Source organism: Mesoplodon mirus (assembly GCF_964341445.2).
Source record: "Mesoplodon mirus genome assembly, chromosome: 5".
NCBI lineage: Eukaryota > Metazoa > Chordata > Mammalia > Artiodactyla > Ziphiidae > Mesoplodon > Mesoplodon mirus.
The window spans coordinates 140,010,451-140,027,403 of NC_138980.1; the positions used below are offsets into that span (position 1 = coordinate 140,010,451).

Genomic DNA, 16,953 nt, shown 5'->3' on the forward strand with positions numbered 1-16,953 from the left:
ATCAGAATACATTTAAACATGGGAGTGGGATGGAGGAAGCTAAAGCAAATGTGAAAATCAGAAAAATCAAAAATACAAAAAAAAAAATTACTCTTCCAGTGAGCAGTAAACAGAAATGATTCTAAAATTAACGTGCAAATGAAAAATAAAGTGGTTAACATTCATTTAATAAACTTGTTAAGCAGTTGATAATAAAAAAGCTATTTTCCATAGCTTGCTTTCTCTAAACTCAAAAGGTAATCACCATCTTTAATAAAGTTTAACTTTGTTTTAATAAGTGAATAAAGCACATTATGTTTACAGACCAATACCTTTAACACTACAGAGAACGACAATATTCTGAAAATCCAGTTTATTTTTCATGTTGTGGACAGATCCAGTCAGTGTGATCAGTTTTTCTGCATGTGTAATAATTTATCAAAATAAGTTTTCCCACAAGACTCTTTTCCATCAACTCTGAAAATCCTGGTCTGACAACATACCCAAATAAAGCTCTTGAAAATCACCTCTTAAAATTTGGAAGAAAATGTGGCAAGTCTTTGCTGTAACATTTACTGAACTACAAATGGCTAAAGAGCAATTTATGTTTTAAAAGGTAACTAGTACAATAGTTGAGTTCAGGAAATTAATGTTTTAGTGCACTTTGCTCCAGTTTTAGCCAACATGCTACATTGTCCTTTTTTTGCAGGGGGGAGGGGTGAGGGTGAGGGGAGCCGCACAAAGTGGACTTGAGGATTTCCACTGTACGAAAAAGATATGACTCTGCAAGCAAAACAGTGTAAGCTGCCTTTTTTCTTAAGACCTGGACATTTTAAGACAGAAGCTTTGCAAAACATTACACAATTTTTTTATTATTAAATGAGAAAATCTCATTTGTTACATCGTCACATTGCTAGTCAGAGAAATGCTGCAGTGATGAAGAAAGTCAATGTTGGATCAACCAAAGTCCTCATTTCTACAACATTCATTTAACAAAGAAATAATGTTCAACACAGCCCAACACAACATTCTTGGTTTTCTTCATATTGAAGTTCCCCAAAAAAATCATCTTCTAATGGGGTATTTTACTACATAAATTATAGTTCTTCATTTTTACAATTCACCCCAAACTGTATGAGAGATGTATCACACTAAAATTTCTAAAGCTGTTAGGAAATCCTTCACACATCGTCGTCATCTGATGTGTCACTGCTACTTGTCTCTGTGTCATCATTCTCAATAGTGGGTTTGAAAGTGCTGTTTTTCCAGGGTCCAAACTTGAAGTCACAGATCAGGCCATTTTTCAAAATACCATTTTTCCTCAGACCGTTCTTCTGTAACTAAAATGTCAACAAAAATAAATTGAATAAACAAACTATCCTCCAAGAGTTACTACAAATTAAGAATGCTCTAATAATCAAATGTACCCATGAATGCAATGAAGGTAATATAACTCCATAGATTATGATATCATTTTTGAAAAACTAGTTAGATATAGGTAATTGATCCAACCAATATAACAAAGTATTTCCTATGAATAAATCACTACCTTTGGGAGAACTGCATTTATCACTTACCAAACCACTATTAAAAAATATATATATATACATATATATATATATATATATATATATATATGGTGTATAGTACTAGTCTAGTGAAAAGATTTTGGATCCAGACAGGGTAGGTGTGAATTCTAAGTCTGTCACTTGTTAAGGAATTAACCTTCCCAAATTTTCATTTCCTTAATGAAAACTGTAATAAATATCTTCAGGTGCTGCCTACAATATAATGAGCAACCACTAAGCTACAGCTGTTATTTTTATTATTCTGACCTAACTAGGCTATTAACATACCCCACAATCCACTGTATTCATACTCTGCAGAATAACCAGAATACAAAGTACTCCAGTAAGTAAGGAGTATTCAAATAAGGTAAGTACAAGGTAACAAAATCAAACAGAGGCCTTTGCTTAACCACAGAGATTAAGATATTGAAAAAAATAATAAGTTATTTCTGAAAATCAGAACTGAAGGGTTAGTATGGTAAGTATGGTATAAGTAAGAAAAATGTCTGAGACTGGTAATTTTTATCAAAATGAGAAATACAAATTTCTGTAAGACCAAATCCAGTTATATAATAAGTTAATATTTGGAACTATCTATAGGTGTCATAGTCTAGAGGGCTTTTTTAAGTCATAAGGATTAGGATAAGATCCAAACCCAAAGGGCAACTTACATCATAGCTAATTTTGCTACAGACCTTGATAACTAGAAATAACAAGTCTTATTAGCTCTCAGTTTTCCTTTTTCCCTCCGTATTTAGCTACCTCCCTTTACTTTGAACAAATGACCTCACCACCAACTTTACTAAGAAAAACAAAAGCCATGTGGCTCAGTGTTCTCAGTCTCTGGCGTTCTCAGCCACTGTGATGGTTACAAATACACCTCATCTCTCTTTTAAAGGTACACCTTTCTAATCCCTCAAAGTTCTATCCTTGCTTCACATGATTTATCACCCAGTGCCACCTAATCTTTCCACAGCTTAAAATCAACTGTGGACAATTATGATAAAAACCAAATCTGATCTTTATCTCTGATTTCTCTAAATGCCTGCACCCTCCCCCCACCCTGGGGGTGGGGGGTGGGGGGCGTGGGGGGAAATACACACACACACACACTTGTCTATTTTACATATACATGTATTTATGTCATAGAATTACACACATACATACATGTGTGTCTATATATATATACACAGTCTCCTAAAATCAGCTCCTCCTCCTCCATTCCTGTCTATAATAATGATATAATTATCAGTTCATAGGTTGAAATTTCAAAATCCTGCTGATTCTATTTCAGATCTCAGTCTCATCAAGACCACGTTTTACTGTCATTTCTCTACTTCAGGCCCTCATTTACCCCTTCCCTAATTATTACAATATATTCCCAACTAACCATCCTGTTCCCAGTCTTCACAATTACACTTCCAATATACACCTTACACTATACCTGTACTTCCACACGTACAAATGGTTTCACATACCTAAAAATACCTCAAAAGGTTTCCTATAATAAAACACAATCTATACTCCTGACATGGCATACAAAAACCTTAATATGACCACAATGTGTTTTTTCAACCTTATATCACAGTTATAGGCACAGGCTATGAAGTCAGCCAGACTTGGGCTCAACTTCCAACTCCACTAATGATACACTGTACAGACCTAGAGAAAGTTACCCAACCACTATGAGCCTAATTAAGTTTTGTCATCTACACAGCAGGACTAATGATATTACCTACTTCATACAAATACTACAAAAATGCACTTAGCACAATTACCTAGAGGGCATTAAGAGCTCACATGACGTTACTCACAATTAGGGAGGCCACGTTAATTTATCATTCAAACTAGGGCACTTTTGAGAATGAGTAAACGTGCCATTAATAAATACAGCGGGATTAACATGCATAAACTGGGACTCTCCAAGGCAAACTAGGACTTAGACTCACCCTACTTATTACTGTTATCAAGATCTTTCATTAAAATCTTTCTACCCCATGCTCCAGCCACTCTGAACCCCAGCATACCCTGAACTCTTATTACTTTTGCCTTTGTTCACTCCCTACACCAGGAATGTCATTCCCTCATCTTACCTGACAAAGGCCAATTCAAACCCAACTCAATTATGCTTTTCCAGATTACTGCAACTGGCGTTGACCTCTAGATTAATTAATTAATGTAAATTCTACATGGGCAAAATTTTTTGTGTTTTCCCAGCACTCTAGAATAGGACCTCAAGAAACATTTGATGAATTTGCATGACTCTCTCTCTCTCTCTCTCTCTCTCCTGTCCTCACCTTAAATATTCTGAAAACTGCTACCACATTCCGCTTTATATGGGAATCTACCTATCTTCATTAAACTGCAGCACTGTGAAGGAGCTCATCTCCATAAACTCTAAAATCTTGGGCATAGTGAACACTTGATAAATGTTTGCAGAATTTGAAGAGAAGGAGTTTAAACTCAGATTCTCGACTGTTACCAGATACAATATGAATACTTTTATAAACAGCATCAGGCCCTAATGGTTTTTTAGGCATCTAAATGTCAAATGACATGTCATCATTAACATAAATATACTCATGTCTTTATCTTTAGTTTTTTAAAAAATGGACATTATACTTACAGGCCATTGCTCTCCAACCCACAGTATGCACAAATTTTTTATATCAGTTAATTATTTTATTATCAATAGGGTTTTATCTACCTGCCCCAGTCATAACAGGATTTTAAAGCCAATTATCTTGGTCAGGCAATATTATGTTTTCCTTGACTACTACCTTATGGTAATGATACTAAGTGGTTTTTCTTGATGCCTTTCTTCAGATTCAAAACAAATCCTTCAAAGAGATACACAAAATGGCAAACCCACACAATGGACTACTACTCACCAAACATGGGTGAGTTTCAAAAGCATGAAAGTAACCAGATCCAGGACTATAACAATATATGGTTCAATTAGTAAAACACTGTGTAACTTGGGAGATTGGGATTGACATATACACACTACTATATATAAAATAGATAACTAATAATGACCTACTGTATAGCACAGGGAACTCTTCTCAATATTCTGTAATGACCTATATGGGAAAAGAATCTAAAAAAGAGTGGATATATGTGTATGTATAGCTGATTCACTTTGCTGTACAGCAGAAACTAACACAACATTGTAAATCAACTATACTCAAATAAAAATTAATGTAAAAAAAAGGTATTCAGGAAAAAAAATTGTGGAAAGGCAAAACTATAGGGACAGAAAGCAAATAATCAGTGTCTGCCAGGGGCAGCTGGGAGTAAAAGAACTAAATGCAAAGAGGGACAATGAGGAACTTTTGGGGATCATAGTCATACAGCTATATACATTTGTCAAAACTCACCCAACTGTACACCTAACATGAATTTTTTGTTTGTAAATTGGACAATATAATAAACAAAAAAAATCCTTCAGAAGTATTACCCATAATCAGCTTGTGAAAAATAACATGGTTCACTAACTTCCGAATTAAAAATTTACATTAACTGGGAAGGAAGAAATATGAAAGTGGAAAAGAAGTAAAATTATCTCTGTTTACAGACAACATGATCTTATATGTAAAAAGCCTAAAAATTCTATTTAAAAACCTGTGAGAACTAACACATGTAGCAAAGTTGCAGGACATAAAACCAATACATAAAAATCAGCTGCATTTCTGTAACAATGAACAATCCAAAAAGTAAATTAAGAAAACAATTCTTAAAAAGAAAACAATTCTATTTATAATAGCATTAAAAAGAAAAAATACTTATTCTTAATTATAAGGAATGAACTTAACCAAGGAGGCAAAAGACTTCTACACTGACAACAAAACACTGCTGAAAGAAATTTTTAAAAACATTAACATCCCATACTCACGGATTAGAAGACTTAGCATTGTTAAGATGCAAATATTACCACAAACAATCTACAGATTCAATGTAATTCCTATCAAATCTCACGGTTATTTTTTGCGGGAACAGAAAAACCCATCCTAAAACTCTTATAAAAGCTCAAGGGATTCCAGAATAGCCAAAACAGTCTTTTGAAAAGAAGAGCGAAGTTGGAAGTTTCATACTTGCTGATTTCAAAACATATTATACAGAACTTCCCTGGTGGCACAGTGGTTAAGAATCCGCCTGCCAATGCAGGGGACACAGGTTCGAGCCCTGGTCTGAGAAGATCCCACATGCCGCAGAGCAACTAAGCCCGTGCGCCACAACTACTGAGCTTGCGCTCTAGAGCCAGTGAGCCACAACTACTGAGCCCACATGCTGCAACTACTGAAGCCCGCACGCCTAGAACCCATGCTCCATAAGAGAAGCCATCGCAATGAGAAGCCCGTGCACCGCAACGAAGAGTAGCCCCGCTCACTGCAACTAGAGAAAGCCCGTGCACAGCAACGAAGACCCAACACAGCCAAAATTAAAAATAAATAAATAAATTTATAGGAAAAAAAACTCCCACAAAAACAGAATTGAAGACCAATGAATAGCAAGCCCAGAAACAAACCCTTGCATATACAAATGATTTTTAACAAGGGTGCCAAGACCATTCAATACAGAAAGTACAGTCTTTTTCAACAAATGGTGTTGGGAGAAAAATACGAGAAATGAGAGGGAAGAGAGCACCACTGGTGGGAATGTAAAATGGTGTGGCTACTACAGAAAAACAGTAGGACAGCTTCTCAAAAAGTTAATAATAGATAACCATATGATGCAGCAATTCTACTTCTGCGTAAATACCTCAAAGAATTAAAAACAGGGACTCTACAGATATCGATAAGAGTCTACAGTTATCTATAGACTATCTATCTACCTATAGATATAAATGCTGCTGTGGACATGGGTGTATAGGTATCTATCTATAGATAGATAGATATAGATAGATACAGATAACTATACACCCATGTTCACAGCAGCATTATTTACAATAGCCAAAGGTGGAAGCAATCCAAGTGTCCATCAATGAATGAATGGATAAACAAAATGTGGTACATACACATATAATGGATTATTGTGTCTTTAAAAAAGGATATTCTGATTGACCCATGCTTCAACATGGATGAATCTCAAAGACATTCTGCTAAGTGAAATAAGCCAGTCACAAAAGGACAAATACTGCATGATTCCACTTATATGAGGTACCCAGACAAATTCAGAGACAGAAAGTAGAGTGGTGGTTTCCCAGGGTTGGGGGAGCAGAGAATGAAGTTATGGTTTAACGAGTACAGAGTTTCAGTTTTACAAAATGAAAAGAGCTCTGGAGGTGAGCGGTGGTAATGGCTGCATAACAATGTCAATGTACCTAATGCCACAAAACTGTACACTTAAAAACGGTTGAAATCGTAAATTTTATGTTATGCGTATTTTGCCACAAATTTTTAATTAGGACGATGAAGTCTATTTTATTATTAAGTAAACGTAACTAATTTCCTCAAAGATTTCATTCAAAACATTTAAGAAGTGTTTTGAAGATTGTAGTATAAATTATAATATCTCCATATAGAAAATCACTTCTGCATGACCAGAACTATTTTAAAAAACTATAATGGATTTGAAAAAGAAAAATCTCAACTCCCTGACACTCTACTGTACATTTTCTAAGGAATACTCTTTCAAAACGGCAACTATCAAGACATTTAAAAAAAGATGTTCTAGAATATAAAATATTCCTGTGCCAAGAAAAGGATAAAAAAATGAAGCTACATTTGGCAAAGCTACTGTTGTTTTCTACTTCTTATCCCCAAGTCATTTTTTAAATACCTGAAAAGTGACAAATCAGACATATTCTTTACACTAATTCCTAAGCACTGCAGATCCATGGATTTAAAGAAGTCAGCATTGCAGACCTATTTAAAAAAAAGGCAAATCTGACCTACAGTGTGATGTTTAACAAATTCCTAAATAAAACTGTAAAACTTTCTTTCTCCCCACCCCCCAAAAATGCTTAGTTATGTTGTTCTGATTAAGGAAGGGCAATTTTTAAAGTGAACTTATATGATTCAGCGCTTACCTGTTCACTAATAACCTGGAATTCTCTCATTTCATCCTCAGTTAAGGGAGCACATGTTTCATCATTTTCACTGTCTTCTTGCCAGCCCATCTCCTTTAACAATCTGGAAAGGGGGGAAAGAATAAATTTAATTTAGAACTTAACCCAAGTAAGATAATTCCTTTTACACTGTGAGCAAGAAAACATGATCTATTTTATTGGGTTGGCCAAAAGGTTCGTTCGTTTTTCTGTAAGATGGCTCTAGTAGCGCTTAGTTGTCTTTAACTTCTTTTGAAACAATTTTGTTAGACTGTATTGTAACAGCTGTCATATTCAGCATGCATTTTAAAAAAAAGCTTATCAAAATTGGTGAATTTTTGTGTAGCCATTTTAACAGTGAAGATGGAACAAAGAACATGTTTGGCATATTATGCTGTATTATTTCAAGAAAGATAAAAACGCAACTGAAAAGCACAAAAAGATTTGTCCAGTGTATGGAGAAGGTGCTGTGACTGATCGAATGTGTCAAAAGAGGTTTGCGAAGTGTGCTGGAGATTACTCGCTGGACGATGCTCCATGGTGAGGTAGACCAGTTGAAGTCAATAGCGATCAAATCGAGACATTAATTGAGAACAATCAACGTTATACCATGCGGGAGATAGCCAACATACTCAAAATATCTAAATCAAGCACTGGAAATCATTTGCACCAGTGTGGTTATGTTACGCGCTTTGATGTTTGGGTTCGCCTAAGTTAAGCAGAAGAAAAAAAACCCTCTTGACCATATTTCCGCATGCGATTCTCTACTTAATTAACATAACGAAAACATTCCGTTTTTAAAACAAATTGTGACGGGTGATGAAAAGTGGATACTGTACAGCAATGTGTAATGGAAGAGATCGGACAAGCAAAATGAAACACCACCAACCACACCAAACGCCAGTCTTCATCCAAAGAAGGTGATGTGTATTTGGTGGGATTGGAAGGGCGTCCTCTATTATGAGCTCCTTCCGAAAAACCAAACGATTAATTCCAACAAGTACTGCTCCCAATTAGACCAAGTGAAAACGGCACTCGACGAAAAGCATCCAGAATAGTCAACAGAAAATACATAATCTTCCATCAGGATAACGTAAGACCAAGTGTTTCTTTGCTGACCAGGCAAAAACTGTTACAGCTTGGCTGGGAAGTTATGATTCATCAGCCGTATTCGCCAGACATTGCAGCTTCAGATTTCCATTTATTTTGGTCTTTATAAAATTCTCTTAACGGAAAAAATTTCAACTCCCTGGAAGACTATAAAAGGTGCCTGGAACAGTTCTTTGCTCAAAAGATTAAAAGTTTTGCGAAGATGGACTTCCCTGGTGGCGCAGTGGTTAAGAATCCGCCTGCCAATGCAGGGGACACGGGTTCGAGCCCTGGTCCGGGGAGATCCCACATACCGTGGAGCAACTAAGCCGGTGCACCACAACTACTGAGCCCACGTGCCGCAACTACTGAAGCCCGTGCGCCTAGAGCCCGTGCTAAGCAACAAGAGAAGCCACCACAATAAGAAGCCCACGCACCGCAATGAAGAGTAGCTCCCACTCGCCACAACTAGAGAAAAGTCCGTGTGCAGCAACAAAGACCCAATGCAGGCAAAAATTAATTAAACAAAAAAAAGAACAGATAAACAACAAGGTCCTACTGTATAGCACAGGGAACTATATTATTCAGTATCCTGTAATGAACTGTAATGAAAAAGAATCTGCATCAGTTTGCTGTACAGCAAAAACTAACACATTGTAAATCAACTATACTTCAGTTAAAAAAAAAAAAGATTAACAGGGAATCAACCACTTTCTCTAGTTGGGCAAACAAGAATACTATAGGGCTTCCCTGGTGGCACAGTGGTTGAGAGTCCGCCTGCTGATGCAGGGGACACGGGTTCGTGCCCTGGTGCGGGAAGATCCCACATGCCGCAGAGCGGCTAGGCCCGTGAGCCATGGCCGGTGAGCCTGCGCTCCGCAACGGGAGAGGCCACAACAGTGAGAGGCCCGCGTACCGCCCAAAAAAAAAAAAAAAAAAAAAAAAAAAAAAAAACAACGAATACTGTAGCCATGACTGTTGCATTTGACTTAGAGCCTTCAAAGCTTCTGTTTCTTATATGGCCACATATCTTGTCTGATTATACTGGTTTTTGTAAAAAAATATCTTTATTGGAGTATAATTGCTTTACATTGTTGTGTTAGCTTCTGCTGTATAACAAAGTGAATCAGCTGTATGTATACATGTATCTCCAAATCCCCTCCCTCTTGCGTCTCCCTCCCACCCTCCCCATCCCACCCCTCTAGGTGGTCACAAAGCACTGAGCTGGTCTCCCTGTGCTATGCGGTTGCTTCCCACTGGCTATCTATTTCACATTTGGTAGTGTATATATGTCCATGCCACTCGCTCACTTCGTCCCAGCTTACCCTTCCCCCTCGCCGTGTCCTCAGATCCATCCTCTACGTCTTCGTCTTTATTCCTGTCCTGCCCCTAGGTTCTTCAGAACCATTTTTTTTTTAAGATTCCATAATTACATCCCTTAAACATACTCCTTTTTACACCTAACTCATCTTTCAAATTGAACCTGTCACATATTGGCTACTTTGTAGCCTTTACACATTTTCAAACAATCTCATAAAATAACAGTGCTCAGAGACTGGAAATAAAATGTAACACTATACCCAGATTTTACAGATGAAGAACCAGGATCTCTTAAGTAAAAACAATTTGCCTACTTGACAGCAAACAAAGGAGTAGAATTCTGGTTTTTTGCCTCGTAAGTTAGTATACATTGCACCAAACTCTGCTGCCTCTGGACTAAAATGCCGCAGTCACCATCACTGTTAATTACTATTTCTCACATTTCTTTTAATCAGTTAAAGCTTTGTCTTCACTGTAACCTAGATGGCCTCCCTGTGGAATGGCACTTCCATTCTCAATGCCACCCAGTCCAGAGTCTACAGATCTAGACTGGTAAAAACAATCTCACACCTTTCACTAGATCCTTACTTTTATTTGTTTCACTTTTAAAAACTGAATCATAACTAAATAATAATGCAGATGGAACAAATTATTTCAAATGTTATGAAAAACAAGTATTCCTAACTGTCCATTCTCTCCTCTTTCCACTTCCAAGGGCTGTAACTGTTAACTGTTTCTAGAATAGCTTTCTAAACAAAAACTCTGTATTTCCCTATTCCCCACAACTAGGAATACACCACAACAGTGATCTGCACTTTGCCTTTTCATTAGCATTTCTTCCTATTCTCTTTCAAATTATTACCAAATCACCCTGATACCATTTTCACAATTACCACCCTCCACTAAATATTTTCGATGGCTTCCCACTTCCTAAAGAACAAACTCCTTAACCTTAACACCATGACCACAAATTCAAATTCCTTACATTAGAAAAAGCACAGGACTAGAAGTGGAAGACCTGGGTCACAAATCCTACTCTCCACAAACCAGGTATAAGACACAGGCGAATTTGTTCACTTCCCTGAGCTATTTCTTCATCTGAAGCATTGAAAGAGCTTGAATAGATCTCTAAGGCCCTGCCTTTTCAATTTATCTCTAATTCCATTAAGGACTCCACACTCCTGTCAAGATATTCTATTCACTAACCCTAAAACAAACTAGGTATGTATTCAACTCTAAATATCCTTTCATGCCCCTTTTTATTCCAAAATGACTACCCAGTACCCTTGCCCGTACTGTCTCACCCTTTAAGATTTAATTTAGGTCCCAATTAAAACTCTGACTGGTACTCAAGCCATAATGCTATCTACCCCCAAACTCCCTTGAATTTCTCTGGCACTCATTTCTATTAATTCTTTTGGTGCTTAGACAAGGTAACAACTATCCCTCTGATGTTGAAGCTATCCTCAATACCTTCACGACATACTGAAACTTGATAATAATAGTAATATATGTGCCTATTTCATATTTTATATTTTTTAACAAAAAAATTGTCATCCTTGAGAATTGTGTCACTGTTGCCTAAGTTGTTAAATCAAGCAATATGAGTAACTTATATGTGTATGTAACTTAAGAATCAGAAAGTTTACAGGGAGTTCCCTGGTGGCCTAATGGTTAGGATTCAGGCTTTCACTACTGTGGCCCAGGTTCGATCCCTGGTTTGGGAACTGAGATCCCGCAACCAAAAAAAAAAAAAAAAAAATTACAGAAAATTTGAAGCCATGGAAAAGAAATATCACTCAATTTTCAGAGAAACACATGCTACACCACAGATGAACCTTGATAAAGTATTACTGAAAGCAAACTGGTGGTTACCTAAGGACAGAGAGTAACAATGAGGAGTAACTGTAAATGAGCACAGTGTTTCTTTTTGGAGTGAAAGAAACGTTCTAAAATTAGACTGTGGTGACAGTTACACAACTTCAAATACATCAAAATTTAGTGAACTGAGTAAAAAATTTATAGTATATAAATTATATCTCAATGAAGCTGTTAAAAAATCAATTTTCTATAATAAAATCAAAATTCTGGGTAGAGACAGAAGTAAAAATACTAACCTGTGTTCTGCTTCAAGTGAACTAGAAAGAACATCAGTTTGTGGGAAGGTTGAAGACCGAATGATCTGTTGGGAAATTACCGAGGCATTGCCATTCTCTTGTGGAATTTCATTTTCATCAAAGTTTCGGTTTATATCCCTTTCTTGGTGAGTACTATTGCTGTTATGCAAATTAAATGAGTCGTCATCCTGATTTTTGAAGAGTTAAAAAAAATGAGTTAGAGAATAGAATTGTTTAAAAAAAAACTTTAATAGATCTTGGTTAGATTTTCATTGATAAAACAACTGTAATGCTTATATAATCATTTAGGAGACAGTTTCATAAGATGTGAAACTAAGTTGTGAAGGGTACCAACAGCTTTCTGACTCTATGTATTCACATCTATTCAATAAAGACAAAACTAAAAGGATAAATAAACGTAGGCAAGATGGGGAAAACCAAAAACACAAACGTGAACAGGAATTTTTTAAATTTCATTTTTGCACAGGAACTACAGAGTAAGAAAATCTATTTTAGAAATGAATTCATTATTTATGCAAATAGCTACCTAGTCTTGCTTTCAGAAATATGAAAATATTCAAAGGTCCTAAATAAGTAATATTGGCCCACCTATTCCAATGACATGCTAATGTCAAACCAAGAATTACACTGCAAGTTCAATTACCTTTTCTGAGCCCGCATGGCTTTCATCTTCATGTTCCTCTTCTACTCTGTCCCTTTTCAATGCTTTCAAAAATTCACTCTTCTTATCAGTGCGCATACGTGTCAGTTTGGTTAGACGAGGCTGCTGATTAAGTTTGTCAACAGGTGAAGAGGAATTTGAGCGATTACACTAAGAAAAAAAATCAGAAATGTTGATAAATGTAGACAGAGAATATCAATATAAAGTTTACAACTACCATGACTTTCTATTTCACCTTCTTCCCAATACAAAATTGATTTTAAATTCTATTTTAAACTCTGTTTTCCACTATGACTGTCATTTTTATCTATCCCACTTAATGAGTAAACATAAAAATTTTATCCCAAAAACAATTAAGGTCTGATAATACCAAGAACTATGATTCTAAATTAGGGCTTTAAATACTATTTTATAAAATGAATCCTGAAATTGCTTAAACATTTCTATAATTCAAAATAAAGCAGTTTTAAAAATTGTGTTCCACAGAGTTCTAAGGTTCTAGTAACAGCTTCCCATACGAACTATTATAATTCTTTACACACAGGTACACATTGAGTTTATCAGATAGGGTTTTACGAGGGAAAATTTTTGTGGAAGAGCAGGAGGGGACAGTAACAGAACATGTACTGGAGTCCTTTTTGTTTTTGATACTTTGACAGTGGAGTACAAAAGAAAAGAGAATGTTAGAATTCTGTGTCACAGGTATTTTAAGCCATGGGACTAAACCAAAATGCTTAACTGTTGGCAATAACATCCGCAGAATTTAAGCCACAGACGACCAGCTGAGAATGCTTGTCCTTCCATCACAGCTCTAAAATTCTATGACTGAGAACTAGTATATGAGGGGTTATAATGTTCCACTATAGTACCCAGACCAATCTCAGTTATAACAATACAGTCACAAGTGTCTTTTGACCCTGAACTGGTCAGGGAAGTCCCTGATCTAGAAGTTTCAGAAAGCTGGCCAAATGAGAAAGAAATACGTAAGCTACTTCAAAGTCAGTAAAATAATAATATGCACCTTTCCCTTTTCTTCCTCCTCTCTGCCCTCTCTTAGTGTCCATCATCCCCAAAAGAAGATTATACAATAAAAATCCTTATTTTTAGTCAAGGTTCAATCAGACAGCATAGCATAAGTCTGTGGCAAAAGTCAAAATACCCGTTTTCATTACTCTTCTCTTAAAAATTACTCTTTCTGGTTGATAAGTATATGGGTGTTTCACTGTATGATTTTCTCTACATTTTAGGATATTTGGAAATTTTGTTAGAAACTTTAAAAATTATCCCTACTTAGGGCTTCCCTGGTGGCGCAGTGGTTGAGAGTCCGCCTGCCGATGCAGGGGACACGGGTTCGTGCCCCGATCCCGGAAGATCCCACATGCCGCGGAGCAGCTGGGCCCGCGAGCCATGGCCGCGGAGCCTGTGTGTCCGGAGCCTGTGCTCCGCAACGGGAGAGGCCACAGCAGTGAGAGGCCCGCGTACAGCAAAAAAAAAAAAAAAAAAAAAAAAAAAAAATTATCCCTACTTAAACTGCAAAAAAAGTTAGCGAACAGAGGGAAGTATCTGAATCAAGTTTTCTGAAAGAACTAAAATATCTCATTTTAATGCATTCATTTAATGCATCTATGCCTTTTGTTCACTGTTAATTAAATCACCATGATTAAGATACATCTTGCTTCTTAGGAGTAATATATATATATATGTATTTTTTTTTTTTTGCAGTACGCGGGCCTCTCACTGTTGTGGCCTCTCCCGTTGCGGAGCACAGGCTCCAGACGCGCAGGCTCAGTGGCCATGGCTCACAGGCCCAGCCGCTCTGCGGCATGTGGGATCTTCCCGGACCGGGGCACAAACCCGCGTCCCCTGCATCGGCAGGCAGACTCTCAACCACTGCGCCACCAGGGAAGCCCGACTCAGGAGTAATTTTAAATGCCATACCTCTTTCACTGAAGTTGTTGATGGACTAAAATTCTTGGCAGTTGATTTAAAAGTATTAAAGTTTCCGACACCATATGTAGACTCATGAGGGAAAGAAGTCCCAACTTTATTTTCTTTAGTTTGGCTTTTCCACTGTGTAGGCTAAAGAAAAACACACAAACGTTAATGTGTATCTAAAACAGAGTATATAGAAGAGAGAGAAAACAAACTGAACACATAAAGATGACTAAATGTGGCTCATAAAAACAATTATTTTTGTATTATACCTTAATCATTTCTACATGGTTCTCTTCCATCTTTTTTTTACAAATAAAATCAAAACCTGGTATTCAGATAAAACATCTAACTACACTGCTGTTTTTTCAAAGTTTTATAAACCTTAAGTTAGGTTTCTTTTGCCTAATACCAAGAAAACACAAGTGACCAAGTTTCAAAAACCTTAAACTGAACACGAAGGACAGAGCATTTTATACATTATTATTAAGCAAATATATCACAGATACATCTTGCAAAACAAGTATTTATAGATTTCATTTACTACTGACTACTAAAATAAGAAAACACACATGGACAAACACACAAGCCACTTACAAGACAATTAAAATCAATGACACACAGTGGGCCAACAATGCTTTCCACTTAGAAATCAGCAGCCCACCAATACCGCCACACTTCAACGTGAAATTTTTAACATTTTTTTGGTCAAAGTAATTCAATTGATATCAACTTAAAACTTGCATGTTTAACTTAGAACTTACTTTTGTAGGTGGAGCAGCAGGTTTAGGGACTAAGCCTTTATAAACACTTGGACCAGTCCCATTCTTAACTGGTTGTGACTGAAGATTTCCTACTACTGGGAATCCAGATAGCTGTAAGTCTTTTGTATTACCTTTCTTAATGACCAGCATCCTTTGAGTTCTAGATTTAGGATTCGGGGGATATTCTGCATAAATAAAGCACGAGCAATAGTTATACAGTTTAAATTTTAGCATAAAATTAAACCACCAAAAGAATCGTATATTCCAAACTTGATTATATTTAAAAATAACAGCTGCTTCCTGAGTAAAATAATTAAGCTAAGTATGAACTATATTCCTGCTTGAGAAGTAAAGCTAAAACAGTCAAACAAATCATAGCAAGAATTGAGCAATGTCAAGTAACAAAGATGAATTCAGCTAGATAAGTCTCCTAGAATGGTTAACTATGACCCAGCCAAAATTAACTACATTCTAGCATACTTTTCATTAATTTTTTTTAATTACAAATTTCATCCTAATGGCTCTTAAGACTTGAAATATAAAATATATTATATTTTCCTCTTCTCCATTTTGAAAAGAGAATTTTCCTAATTCCTTCATTCTTTTTATCTCACTCATAAAGTTATTACTAATTAGAAAGAAACTACAGTCCCTCTATTTCTAAATTCCTACTTAAGTTATGACTAATGAGGAAGGGAATTGTTTTCATAATACCAATTCATTCAAATATTTACTGGCCATCCACACTACACTGTGCAAGTCGTAGGGGATCCAACTCAATCCTGGCTTCTGAAGATAGTACTAGAAATAATATTTGCTAACTGAAAGCTGTTCTCAGTACATCCACAGTTGCTAAAATATGAAAAATTACTCCTAGAGTTTAATCAGTCAATGTGTAATCAAACAGATGTTACAGTGAGCATATTCACAATTATGGCAGTGACGTATGTCTTTCTTCCCTTAGAAAAACTATGAAAGCATCAGTTTCACAGTTGGAGAGTTTAGAAGAAAAGAATTAACTCAAAGAAAGAAATCGCAGAAAAACTAAATTAAAATTAGCTTAAGATATGACTCTGTGAGATGGTGAGTAGCACAGATGTATATGATGATGCCCTGCATCAAACAAACCAAACTTCCTACTGGATTATCTCAAAAACTAAACTAAACAATGACTCCTAGGGACATGGGACTCTCGAAGTCCATCTGAAACTTTGAACTCTTCAAACTATAGACCTGATATGGTATGTCATTTACTGTAATGCTAAAGGATTAAAGAACAAGGACCTGGCAATTCCTTGGCAGTCCAGTGGTTAGGACTCAGCGCTTTCACCGCCAGGGCCCAGGTTCAATCCCTGGTCAGGGAACTAAGATACCGCATGCTGTGTGTTGCGGCAAAAACAAACAAACAAACAAACACAACAAGAACCTAAAGCAAAGTGAGAAAAGATTCATC

General features: G+C 36.4%; 1 protein-coding gene across 3 annotated transcripts in view; it reads right to left on the bottom strand.

Annotated features, from left to right (window-relative positions):
• Positions 1–824: 824 nt before the first annotated feature.
• GPBP1 (GC-rich promoter binding protein 1) overlaps positions 825–16,953 on the bottom strand; it is a 72,641-nt gene continuing 56,512 nt past the window's right edge. For all 3 annotated transcript variants that reach the window (XM_082623781.1, XM_082623783.1, XM_082623782.1), the window contains 6 exons: positions 15,501–15,685; positions 14,743–14,883; positions 12,787–12,954; positions 12,123–12,310; positions 7,579–7,681; positions 825–1,319 (listed from right to left, as the gene is read on the bottom strand). In XM_082623781.1, coding sequence (XP_082479907.1) covers positions 1,161–1,319; positions 7,579–7,681; positions 12,123–12,310; positions 12,787–12,954; positions 14,743–14,883; positions 15,501–15,685 — 944 coding nt within the window. In that variant the 3' untranslated portion in view covers positions 825–1,160. The remainder of the gene's footprint in view (positions 1,320–7,578; positions 7,682–12,122; positions 12,311–12,786; positions 12,955–14,742; positions 14,884–15,500; positions 15,686–16,953) is intronic.